Here is a 14,164-nt window from a genome sequence, read left to right as displayed (position 1 = left end):
AATAAAGATCCAGCGGCTACGTTGGCTGGGTCATGTCGTCCGAATGGATACAAACGCTCCGGCTTTGAAAGTATTCGATGCGGTACCAGCTGGTGGTAGCAGAGGAAGGGGGCGGCCTCCTCTGCGTTGGAAAGATCAGGTGGAGAAGGACTTGGCTTCACTTGGTGTGTCCAACTGGCACCGGTTAGCACGAGAAAGAAACGACTGGCGCGCTTTGCTAAACTCGGCCAAAATCGCGTAAGCGGTTATAGCGCCAATTAAGAAGAAGAAGAATTCAAAACTACATTACAAGTACCTTAAGTTATTTAAGTTTAAAAAAGTGAAGTAAAATTAAATTACCAACATAAGAAAACATTAAATTAAAAATATATTCAAGTTGAATTTGAATTTTAACGAATTAATAATTAAAAAATAAAATAACAAACACTTCCGTAATATTAGTTTGATATGTTGCATATAAAGAAATTTTTTACTTGTACGAGTACTAGAAATACCTGTTTGGTCTCAGAAAGGTCCAAATCCAAAAGAGTTGAGACATAATCTAAGTCAGAGAACAACGACAATTTCCGCAAGGAACATTCAACTGTATTCTTTCTAAAAGATCTGGGCAGTCAATTTTTCCATCAACGAGACCAATTTATCGTATTTTCCCCTTCTTCTTTTTAAACAAACGTAAATAACAAACATTGCAATCGTACCATCTGCGTTTTCGTTATACATCTTTACACTATCAGATAATTGATTTTGATATACTAAATATTTTATGTATTAGATAATAAAAATAAACATTTACATTTTAGCGACAATCTACTCTCAGAGACGGGGCCGTGTAGGTGGCGGCATATTTAATATTTCAATACATAATATTTAAGTCGGCATATTTTGAAATGAACTTGAAATTTAAATGAAACCATCAGCAAAACCATCAATCAGATGTTAATAAATAAAAAAATATTTAATGTAAAAAAGAGGTTGTCTGTAAAGTCGGTTTACTGACGATAGTTTAACGTGACAACGTCATAAGAAAATATTGATGGGATGGTTGCAATTTTCAAAACAAAATTTTAATTTTATTTGTTTGATAGATATTTTGTATGGATATAGAGGAGGAGATAAATGAAATTGCAATGGAATAGGTCAAGTTACATTTACACAAACGTGAAAAATGACGAAACATTTATCAAATTCATGAAAGATATCTTCAATTTCGATTGTGCATCAGACGTTAATAAGTCAACAACACTAAGAGGCACCATCATCGATTTGCCTTTTTCAAGACACTTTACACTCGAAACACTCCCTTTCATTTCCTATTTTTCCTATCATCGTTTATTCTCAACAGAGAAATGGTTCATTACCATGCACACAGGAAGAAGGCATATGCAATGTATTATGTAAATACAAATGCGCATATACATACATATACATACATATATATGCTCACTCGAGTAGGACAGAGCCAGATGTCGAACGTTGCCGAACGCGGGGGCCGATTGTGCTCTTTGTCGTTCGTTCCGCGCTCTCGCTTGCAGTTCAAGCACATTTAGTCCAGTCAAAAGAGACGAAAAAAATAGCCAACTTCGTAATTTTAGGAGTATGCGAGTTTATGGTTTTATTATGTAAAGCCCATCACTGTGAACTTAAATTTGAGTTTTCGGGGTCGGGGGTTGTGTCCCGCGGCCGCCATCTTGGAGAAAATGGTGCAACTGGTTTTTGCGATTATCTCGTGAATTTCGAAAGTTACGAAAATTTTGTAAAATACGTTCAAAACGTTTTATTGTAAAATTATATTAATAATAAAAAAGTTATAAACAAAATTACGCGAAAAATTAAGGGATGCATTGTTTTAAAGCGTAATAACTTTTTTTTTATTGATTTTATGGAAAATATACATCAGAGCTTTTTTATAGAGCATTCTTTTGTGAACATTTTTGTCTAAAAGTTTTTTCCGCTATCTTTATTTAGTCGTATGATTTTGTTTGCTCAAATATCATTTTTTTTCGCAGAGATATCGCATTTTGAAATTTTCATGTTTCGAAATTTTCCTACACCTGAAAATCGATTAAGATAACATAGACATGATATATTCGATTACTAATTTTCTTGAATTGAGTCTTATTTTTCTTAAAATTTTGTCTCACACCATAAGTGTCCTGACTCACCACATCCCTACACTATCTAACCTTTGGGTACCGAGTCACACACAGCCCTAACCCCTAGAAACCACCCCTATCATACCGCGAGCAGGCTTTCCCACAAACTCCAAATTTACATACTATTAATCCATATATTTCAGGCCCTCAAACCCAAGAAAATTAGTAAGCGACTATATCATGTCTATGTTATCTTAATCGATTTTCAGGTGTAGGAAAATTTCGAAACATGAAAATTTCAAAATGCGATATCTCTGCGAAAAAAAATGATATTTGAGCAAACAAAACGCCATTTGAAAAAAGAAGGATTGTATTTAAAGATGCCATCCTTTAATTTTGGTGAAAGAAAACATCTGCAAGGCTACATAACCTCAAATATGGGCAAAAATGGTGTTTTTTGCACTTTTAGGTTAGGATATCTCGAAAACCAGAGCTGATAGAGCAATTATGAGGCCAGATTTGGATTTAGCGCATCATAAACCTTTGGAAATATATAGTCTGGTTTCTGGGTCTGAATGTTGGTTAAATTTTGTCGGCCTGTGTAATCATGTACGCGCTTCGCTAATGTATTGGTTGCTCCGCTTAGCAGCTCAAAATCATACGACTAAATAAAGATAGCGGAAAAAACTTTTAGACAAAAATGTTCACAAAAGAATGCTCTATAAAAAAGCTCTGATGTATATTTTCCATAAAATCAATAAAAAAAAAGTTATTACGCTTTAAAACAATGCATCCCTTAATTTTTCGCGTAATTTTGTTTATAACTTTTTTATTATTAATTTTACAATAAAACGTTTTGAATGAAAGTTGTAGATAATATTATTATCTACAAAAAAGTATTTAACAAAATTTTCGTAATATAACTTTCGAAATTCACGAGATAATTGCAAAAAACCAGTTGCACCCTTATTTCCAAGATGGCGGCCGCGGGACACAACCCCCGACCCCGAAAACTCAAATTTAAGTTCACAGTGATGGGCTTTACATAATAAAACCATAAACTCGCATACTCCTAAAATTACGAAGTTAAATCTTCTTTTGACTGGACTAATTAGCTTACATTTGCTTGCGTACGGAATAGATTCGTATATGCGATATGTCCATATGACTTGTATGCATCTTTACATATAGATTTGTTCTTTTTGAAAATTTCGCGAAATTGTATATGTATATGCATGCTTATATACATATATTAGTATACAACATATCTTATAAGTTATATGGTAAATATTACCGTACATTTTTTCCTTCATATATAATAAAAAAATTAATAATAATAACATTAAAACAACAGGTATTATTAACAAACTTGGTTTTATTTTAAATTCTTCAAGTAAATCAAATTAATAATAATCAATAAGAAGGCATATGCAAATACAAATACGTGAATTTATATATGTACATATGCGCATATACATACATATATACGCTCACTTAAGTAGGAGAGAGCAAGATGTCGAACGTTGCCGTTCGTTTGCTTTGTTTGCTTTGTCGTTCGTTCCGCGCTTTCGCTTGCAGTTCATTCAAGGTAACGGCAATGAGCAAGGTAACGACAAATGAGCAAGGTAACGACAAATGAGCAAGGTAACGACAAATGAGCAAGGTAACGACACAGCCGGCTAAATCGAATTATAAGACGTTATCACGTCAAAAATCGATTGTGACAAAGGCTACTAACGATCGATATTTTCATCGATGGTGCTGCAACACTGCCAAATAGATTAGACACACCAACAAATAACTTTTTTCAAATATAAAAATCGATGGATCGATTTGATTGATACCAAATGGAAGATTTTTCCGAAATGAATTCTTGTAGCGAACAAAGTGTACGGAAAAAGTGTATTAAATATAGACACCGCTACCATTTGGCAGAACTCCTACGTAAATTTTGTCAAATTCGTCAACCCTTACATATGCTGATGTATGTATGTATGGTGTTAAACATACTTTTCTCTTTTTGCCCAGCATGATTTTTTTTTATTTCAAGCTCCTGAGAACATGCAAATGTCATTTAAAAACAAAGTATCCAAATATAATAAATAAAAAATCGATTTAAAAAATTTACCCGAGATTGATTTTCAATCCATGTATTTGGGTTTGCCCCTTCCAAAAGAATACAAAAAATAGTTTACAGTAATAAAGGATGCGCAAATACCAAATGCAATAAAAATATAAAGAACATCATCACATAAAATGTTCAAGCCACTTGTTTTATTTCCCAAAGGATACCCAATAGTCTTTATTAACAAATACATCTTTATGACCATACATACATACATACATAAATAAGTTTCAAAGTAAGTGGAGAAGAGTGAAGATGTGATCATAAAAATTGGCACTACTTGAATATATGCGCACAGGAAATTGAAATATTTTACTGTCATATGCGGAACTGGTTAGGTTCCTTGTAGCGGGGAACATTGGAGCGTTCAGTCTTTGTACTGAACTTGCGCTCAATTGTATATTAGAGGTGTGTTCAAAAATTAGGTGAAGGTTTCAAATTTCGCGGGCTACGTACATTCGACTTTCGATTATTATTATTTTTTTTTTATGTTGTCAAGGTCCTATTCTCCCGAGAAGAGTAAATGTGTAAAATGTATTCTTCTCCTTCTTAATTATCGTGATAAACGCCTAAGCTATTTTGACCAAGTTCAACAAAGCGCCAGTCATTTCTTTCTCGTGCTAACCGACGCCAGTTGAACAAACCAAGTACTTCTTCAACCTGATATTTGCAACTTAAAGGAGGTATTCCTCCTGTTGTGGTACCACCAGCTGGTACTGCGCGCATACTTTCAAAGCTGGAGCATTCGTATTTGTTCGGTTGACATGACCCAACAAGCGGTCACTGCACTGTGTATATTTCGCCGTAAAGCTCATACCGCTCATTCTTCCATCGCCTGCAAAACTCACCGTCACCAGCTGGCAAAATCCAAAAATCTTTCACACAATCTTTCTCTCGAGCACTCAAAGCGACGCATCATTGCATATTGTCATCTTCCAAGCTTCTGTGCTATAAAAAAGGACGGGCATGATGACGTAAAAACTATTACTAAGTAAAAAAATGAGATATTATGATTTAAAAGCTTGTAGATTTTCGTTGGGTCTCATTGTTGCAATGCTCATTCGTCGGTTGAGGTAATGTTAACAAGGAAGTGACATATTTGTCTTGACTTAGTAAGCTTACTGTCAGTACTTAAAACACATTGTTTCATTCGCATTGTTAGCGAGAAGGTCAGATTATATGCCAGCGTTGATTTCAATAACTTTAAAAATTAAAAGGCATTGCTCGACTTCATATGTTAATATTAAAGTGTATTTAATTTAAATTTATAAAATTAATATTCAGTTGTTTCTACACAGTTTTTACTCAGAAATTACTCCAGTCTCATAACAGGTGAAGTGTTTCTTGGCCCTTTACCGATCGTCTAAAGGCATCACCATTAGAGAATTGCTGTTAATTTGTAATATTTACCTTTTAACAGCAATTATTAAAAATTTTGTTTAAAAAACTAGAAATTTAAAATATGTTCTCCACGCTTATATTTTATATAGTAACACATTTTATATTTTTCAAACACGAGCTCCTACAATCTACAATTTGTTTGTTTATTTTTGAAATGAACTCTCCAATGCTGAGATCATTAGATTCGTCATAACCATGAAAGGTTTGCCAAAAATTAATGAAGTACTCAAAGTACAACTACATCTCATACGTAAGAGCAATTGCATATGTATGTGTATGCATGAAGACAACTACCTCCCTGCAGGAAAATGCTCTGGTAAACAACTGGTACACTTCTAGTCAATTTAGAATCACAACTAGCTTGAGTTGCTTCTCTTTTCCATTTACGTTAGGTTAGGTTGCCCTGGTTGAGCTGTAGTCACGCATAGACCGGTTCAGGTCATAGCGATACCAGAAGGAGCTCATTAGTTATGCGTTTTGAAAAAATCGAATTTAAGAAGACATTTCCAACTCACTGTTGAGGTGTCTTTCAATCCGTCAAACTGTAGTGCCATCAAATATTTTAAGTATGTACTCAATAACGCAGGATATACACAAAGGAGATGCTCTACAATTTCCCTTGAGGCCGGCTCCCTACATTTCATGTACTCCTTGCTATCCAAGATTCCTATCTTATAAGCATACGCTGCTACAGGGCTATAACATCCCCTTCATGGTCCTAAGCCTTTTGCGGGATAAACAACAGCTTCAATATTGCCTTTTTACGAGAGGGTGAGCTACGAGGCTTAATCGAGTACTGGAGAGCCAATCCTTAGCTTCAGCAGAAAAAAATAAAACTCTACACTAATCTACTAATAAGACATTTTAAATTCAATTACCACATGAAAGAAAAATTGTGTGGCAGAAAATGATTATTGTATACTTTGTAAAGAGGCAAACGCAATATGAACAGCACTGTATTTTCAAAAATTAAACAGTAGTTTCGAAAAAAAAGATTTACTGGTGCTGAGGAAATGAAATCCGCTATTACTGCGTATTTTGAAAGTTTGAACCAAACATTTTTAACTCTATAAATAAACATTATTTTCAATTTTATATACTTAAATAAAATGTATGCAAAAACCTGAGTAGTATATTGGGCTTAGTGGAGAATACAACTAAAAGAAAAACTATTTATTACTTCATTACACCCCCTTGACCCTTCAATTTAAGAACTTTTTCATATTCCCACGTACTTTACGAATTTTAAGAAACAAAATATATGACTTCCAGCCAAACTCGAACCAGCCGTTATTTGCTGTTACTCTCACTCTTTTACTCTCTGTAGACGAATTTGCAACTGGAGAACTCTGATTAGTTCCGAAGCAGAAAATTGTTTCACTAGTTCAGATTTTCCGTATGGGGTTATTTATATTTTTAAATATTTTTATAAATATGTACGCGTATATGTGCGTTTGTATCTTAATATTCTTAGACTATTTATTCTTATGAGATTTTTGCGTTTTTTTTATAGTTTTTTTGTTGATTTCCACGGATGAGTGATAAAAATGATTCATATGTCTACTTACCGAATTTATGGTAGCCATCGTGGTGAATGGTGGTGTTGGTGGCGATGGTTATTTTGTTGGTGGTATTTATGGTTGTAATGGTATTGGTGGTTTTGGTGGTATTGGTTGTGGTTGTGGTGATGGTGGAGAGGAACAAAATCAAAAATCTGCAAAAAAGAAACAGAAACATAAAGATGTAAAAATTCATTGATGAGTCAAAATGACGTAAAACATAATAATATACGTATGTATGTAAATAAGTATATTATGTACTAATATATGAAATGTGTGCGAGTATAACTTAATTAAAAGAAATTGCCTAATTTTAGAAGAATAACGCGCAAATTAATATAGTTATGACAGCTGATGTGTTCTGACACGTGCAGTCTTTAAATATTTCTTTGTACAAATTCAAATTATATTCATTTCACCGAGTTTTTTCAGTGTCAAACATACACTTCACAAAACAATAATGGAATATTTAAAAATAATTTAAATTTTGAGGTAACGTATTTATGTAACATATCGGTATTTATACCATATAAAAAATATATAAGGACTATGAATAAGTTCGTGCGGTTTTTTTTCGAAATTTGAAACTTTATTGACGTAAAATGGTTACAAATTTAATATTCAAAATATTGTCCATCGCTTACTACTACTTTTTCCCATCTTTCTGGCAATTCACGGATTCCCTTTGTGAAAAATTCGGTCGGTTTTGCCGCAATCCACGAATCGATCCATTTTTTGACTTCATCGTAATTACGGAAGTGCTGGTCAGCCAGGCCATGTTGCATCGATCGGAAGAGATAGTAATCGGATGGCGCAAGGTCTGGACTATACAGCGGGTGGGGTAGGACATCCCATTTGAGCGTTTCTAAGTATGTTTTGACCACTTGTGCAACATGTGGCCGAGCATTGTCATGTTGCAAAATAACTTTGTCGTGTCTATCGGCGTATTGCGGCCGTTTTTCTCGCAGTGCTCGGCTCAAACGCATCAATTGTCGTCGGTAGACATCCCCCGTAATCGTTTCATTCGGTTTCAGTAGCTCATAATACACAACACCCAGCTGGTCCCACCAGATACACAGCATAACCTTCAGGCCATGAATATTCTGCGCCGACGTCGATGTTGAAGCATGGCCAGGGTATCCATACGTTGCCCGACGTTTTGGATTGTCGTAATGGACCCACTTTTCATCGCCAGTCACAATTCGATGCAAAAAACCCTTTCTTTTGTGCCGTTGAAGCAGTTGTTCGCATGCCATAAAACGGCGTTCAACGTCTCTTGGCTTCAATTCATACGGCACCCAATGGCCTACCTTTCGGATCATTCCCATGGCTTTTAAACGTTTGGAAATGGTTGATTGATCAACTCCCAAAGTTTTTGCAACCTCTTCTTGCGTTTGAGCCGGATCTTGATCGAGCAATTCCTCCAATTCGGTATCCATGAACTTTGGCGGCGCACCCTCGCGTTCTTCGTCTTCCAAGCCAAAATCACCACTTTTAAAGCGTGCAAACCACTTCTGGCACGTTCGCTCAGATAGAGCATGCTCACCATAAACTTCCACCAAGATACGATGACTTTCGGCTGCTTTTTTCTTCATATTAAAATAATGAAGAAGAATTCCCCGCAAAAACACATTATTTGGCACGAAATTCGACATTTTCAAGTGTGGTAAAAATATTGTTGTTTACGCTTCAAATAAAAAACTTATACTGACGTTTGTGCCTTACGACAGTAGCTCTCCAATGAATGTTTGGAAATGTGGATCGATGGAATAATAATCAAGTTACGCCATCTGTTGTAAAACCGCACGAACTTATAAATAGACCTATATAAGAAGTATATCAGTTCAATTAATTTTCCATACTCATGAATAGTAATTCATATATTAAAATATTTACTGGGTTGCTAAAAATTAATCACCCTATCGGAGGATTTATAATTTTTTTCAAATGGCGGCATACGTCAATCATATTTAGCACTTGCGAACTAGACAGCTGCAGCATACCAACAAACAAGGAGAGGAGCGCGTAAAGGTCGGTGTAAAGATTTCCCTCACCCAAAATCATTTTTTTTTTTTGATTACGTAGTAAAAAGGTTCTTCAATAACAAAATTCGATGATTAATTTTACGCCACCTTGTACAGGGTGGCCCATGTAGCGTTTGCTTTTTGAACCACCTATTTTTTTGAGAATGGTAACACAAATGACATGCCAAATGTGTTCATAATTTACTTAAAGGTTTGACATTTACGAAATGGGACGCTATACGCTTGAACAAAATTGGGAAATATTAAAAACATATTTCCAAAGTGGTGAGTCTTCTTCTTCTTCCGCGGTTACAGTAAATGACGAGCGTTACCGTGACATGCTCAACGAGTTTTTGTTTCCAAAAATTGAAGAGGATGACATGGACGACATTTGGTCGCAACAGGACGGTGCAACTTGTCACACTGCCAAAGTTGCACTCGAGCTTTTGGCTACCGTTTTTCAATTCCAATATCAATTGGCCGCCTCGGAGCTGTGATTTAAGCCCGTTGGACTATTTTTTGTGGGGAGCCGTTAAGGACAAATGCTATGCGAACCATCCAGAGACGATTGGTGCTTTAAAACACGAAATCGAAGTTGCCATTCATGAAATTGGAGCCCAACAATCGAAAATGTGCTTAAAAATTGGGTTGATCGAATGGCCTACTGTAAGCCAGTCGTGGCAGTCATTTGAACGATATTATTTTTCATTTATAAATGACAATGTCAATCTTCAAAATAAAAATAAAAGTTTGAAAAAATATTGATTCGTTTTTTTTATAGCCGATTCAAAAAGCAAATTTTACATGGTCCCCCCTATAGTTAGATGCTTTACTAAGCGTCGTAAGTGTCGGCATTTTATTATCTCGAGCATATTTTAACGGTTAAATAAATGCTTTTAGAGCTTCAAGCCACAGCCAACCTTTCTTTTACAAAGTGAAAATTCATAATATGACTTGTTTGAAGTTGTACGAACACCCTAAATACATTTTAAGCTATTTAAAGTTTACGACATATAACAAAAAAGAAATAAACCCGGCACTTCCGATACCCTTGTGAATACCCCTAATATTAGTAATATTGTTAACACCGTGTAACTCACAACTGAATGCAGTGAACAAAAAACAGCAAAAGAATTTTTTTAGTGTGAACTGTCACCTTGACAACGACCAAAAACTGTACGATACTTGACGAGATATCGATCGGTACAGCCATCTACCGAAAAAATAATGGATTTCTTTTCCCACCACCAAATCAATATTTTCCATATATGTATGATGTTCAATACTCAAAAATCAAATTGAAATCATCGCCCTTGGCAATCGTGCCGGTGGTTCAGTCTTTTCCCATCCGGAGCTTAACAAGGGCAAGACATTCCAGCCAAGTGTATTCCATCATCAAACAATTAGTCCGCGCACACATCACACTGCGCACAGTAGGTCAGGTTAGGTTAGGTTTGGCAGCCGCATCGCACGTAAGGACATGCCATTTAGACTAGGAAATGGGTCCGTTGTGTGTGTTGTGTGTCATTTTCCATATTGAACCGTCTTGAGCTTTTGACAAAGCGTTAAACGTATTCATTAAGAAGTAGGATGTTAAATATCGGTTCCTGCTTCTGGCTAGAACCGGGCAATTGCAAAAAAGGTGTTGAATTGTTTCCAACTCCTCTTCATTCCTGCAGCCACGACAGAAATCATCAACCATGTAAATGCTTAATCTCCTTGCATGATTTCCTATGAGACAATGTCCTGTGAGGGCCCCTACTAAGGTACTGCGCGCAGTAAGAACTTTAAAATATTATAAGGCGAACAAAGTCTATTGTGGATTGAGTAGACAATCGAACAGCCAAGTCCGTTACGACGTGCTCGTCGTACCACCCATTCGGCTTCGGTGGCCGCACGACTTAGTCCAGCGAATAAAGCTAGCACACATTGCTCCAATTTGGAAAGCATGTGATATGGTAGTGGAGGCAGAAAAAAGTCATACTCAAATGTGTATTGACTTGACAACACTTCAAGTTTTTAAAAATATAACTAATTGACTTATACTCACACCATAATTTTCTTTGCACGATGATTCTTCCATGCCTGGTGAGAAGGAGAGAAGTCCTGCTAAAACATGTACGCCCTTCAATGGCCACGAGCGAGGTTTATCTAGGGTTTATCAACTTTTTCCATACCACTCAATTATCTAGTTAATGCTTTCACCGCCGCGAACTATTTATTCACCGTAGCCCACCATTTTCAGGCTCTTGATTCATCATTCCACTACTATCGCACTCTACTGTCAATCACAAAAGAATGCACTAAACATAACCCTATCGTTTAGCAATTATGGACCAAAATGTATTTATTTATTAAAATACCTTAAATATAATATTATAAATTATCATATTAGAAAATCAAGACAACTAGCAGCAGATGTTACCGGCCTGGATTCAGGCCTAATATACCTAACTGCTCCAACTTAGACTTACTTGATGGCCATGTAATTGTCAAGAAAAGATAAACTATTTAAGTATTTTTGATACTTTACTGTGGGAACGAGGGAGTCCGAGGAAAATTTTGAAAATGTTCACAACAGATCTTATAAAAACACATCTTAAAAGAAATTACTAACAAATACATATACATACTATAGCATATAGGTACATGCCGGGTGTTTTTTTAACAGCATGAGAACTATCAATATCGATTACTACGGTTTGACAGCTGAGAATGGCAAAGTGACATTTCTGTTCAGTAAGGTTTGAAGAGGCATCGTCGTTTAAGGCCAGAACAACGCTTTCAAATTGTCGCAATTAACTTTGAAAAAAAAAAGGAGACCTGTGCGAAAAGTTTATAGTTTATAGTTTATAGTTTATAGAGCACTGGCGGTATCATCGGTCCTTATTTCATTTGAATTGAGGAAGGAGCTGTCGTTACGGTGAACGGCAGGCGCTATGAGCCATGCTGACTGAATTTTTGTTTCCAAAAATTAATCAGCTAAACATCGACGACATTTGGTTCCAACAAGACGACGCAGCGCTATATGGCAAGCGTACTTCAAATCGATTTATTGCAATGTTTAAGCCACCATACGGCCATACGGTCAGATTTATTGGAAAAGGTAGTCAAAAATTGAACTGATTAAGCTGCCAAATAATCTTACTTACAGCCTCATGCCAAGTAAATAAGAGCACGCAAATTTTTCATATGTTTTTCTTCTCGGTTTCATTGAGCACGATAAATACTCCAACAAAAAGGAACCCTTAGCTCCTGTAATTTAGTCCTAACTCTTAACGTGATCTCCTACTGTCCCACATAAAAAAAAATGTAGGCAAAAATTAATGTGACTTACAGATTTGCGAAGTCCTATTGAATTAAAAGAAAATAAATAATATGGTAGCAACCTACGATTCTTGGAATGGTAACTTACAGGCCAGTCTCTATAACAGGCGTAAATATACGAGTACCGTACGTCAAAGAGGACAAATATCTTTTAACAACACTTGATGCCAAACTGCGATTGAAGGCGCATGTGAAGAAAAAGCGTGAAGACCTGGAATTAAAATTTAAAAAAATTTCGTCACCTTATTGGCAGACACTTTATTCTGTTTACTTATTATACATCAAACTACTACTATATAACCAAATTCTTAAAACGATCGGGATACAGGGCATTCAACTATGGGGATGCTCAAGCGAATCTTGTATTATTATTATGCTACGATTCCAAAACAAAGTAAGCGTGCACCATCGTCAATACTCCATACCATGGGAGAAACCTCGATCTCCATCGTGATCTTGGTATACTTCTCGACGCTGACGAGGCGAAAAAGTGTGCCATGGCTGAAGCATGTCATAGTTATTGGTTCATACAAATAAAGACACGCCTGCCTGTCAGTTGGTTCTACATACGCGGAACGAGTCACATTTAAATGCAGCCAATTATAAAAGACAAAAAATAACTTACATCTACCTCTAAATAAAAGCCAGCTGCAATTAGTTTCTATTTTCTTCCTTGTGCACTCCGCTCGGAGCCGTAGCCGAATTGGCTGGTAGGTGAATATTATTCGGCAGTGCGAAGTTCGAATCTTCGTGCATGAAACACCAAAATTATATAAAAAGCTTTTCTAGTAGCGGTCGCCCCTCGACAGGTAATGTAAGTCCTCGAGTGTATTTTGCCACAAAAAGCTCCTCATAAAAAATTATTTACCGTTCGGAATCGATTTAAAACTGTAAGTCCCTCCATTTACGGAACAACATCAAGACCCACACCACAAATAGGAGAAGGAGCGCGACTTAATATCAAAAAGGGTGAACGCGCCAATTATTATAGGGAATAAGTTTCCGTACTTTCTTAGCCAAAGTTACGAATTATTTAAACAATTAGATAATACGTGATATTATGTGAAGCTTATTCCATTGAAAGCTATAATTTTACTCTATCTTTCAGGCAGCCTACGGATTCATAATAGATTCACCAGTGACGATGTGATGTAGAAACCCCTTTCTTTTCTGCCGTTCAAGAAGTATCTCACACGTCACCAAAAACCTCTCAATACCACTCTCCTTCAATTGTTGTAGCACCCACTTACCTGCTTTCAGAATCATTCCCATCGCGGGCAAACGTTTAGCGACGGTTCATCTGTCAACATCCAACTCTTTAGACATATCATCAAGACATGCGTCTTCATCCAAAAATTGTTGTAGTCGAGTATCTTCGAATTTTTCTGTGTCCCTTCGCGATCTTTATCACTCACGTCGAAATTGTCACTTTTGAAGCGTCGAAACCACTCTTTACAAGTTGCATTTGATGGAGCATGATTACCTTAAATATTGATCAATATACGACAAGTTTCAGCTTCACTTTTCTTTAAAAGGTAATAGTGAAGCATGGCCTTCCGCAAATGCTGTTTTTTCGGAACGAATGTAGACATTTTTGACGTCAGATAAAAAAGATCTTTACGATTCAAACGAATG

At 36.1% G+C, this 14,164-nt stretch overlaps 1 protein-coding gene across 4 annotated transcripts in view; it reads right to left on the bottom strand.

Moving 5' to 3' along the window:
• LOC128855011 (serine-rich adhesin for platelets) overlaps nucleotides 1-12,654 on the bottom strand; it is a 96,040-nt gene extending 83,386 nt beyond the window's left edge. For all 4 annotated transcript variants that reach the window (XM_054089555.1, XM_054089558.1, XM_054089556.1 and 1 more), the window contains exons 1-2: nucleotides 12,618-12,654; nucleotides 7,188-7,333 (exon numbers count right to left, since the gene is read on the bottom strand). In XM_054089555.1, the coding sequence (XP_053945530.1) occupies nucleotides 7,188-7,205 (18 nt within the window). In that variant the 5' untranslated portion in view covers nucleotides 7,206-7,333; nucleotides 12,618-12,654. The remainder of the gene's footprint in view (nucleotides 1-7,187; nucleotides 7,334-12,617) is intronic.
• Between the last annotated feature and the right edge of the window lie 1,510 nt (nucleotides 12,655-14,164).

The sequence above is a fragment of the Anastrepha ludens genome, chromosome 2 (assembly GCF_028408465.1).
Source record: "Anastrepha ludens isolate Willacy chromosome 2, idAnaLude1.1, whole genome shotgun sequence".
In the NCBI taxonomy this organism is placed as follows: domain Eukaryota; kingdom Metazoa; phylum Arthropoda; class Insecta; order Diptera; family Tephritidae; genus Anastrepha; species Anastrepha ludens.
The sequence above is the reverse complement of the archived record's forward strand: the minus strand, read 5'-3'. Positions and strand labels throughout refer to the sequence as shown.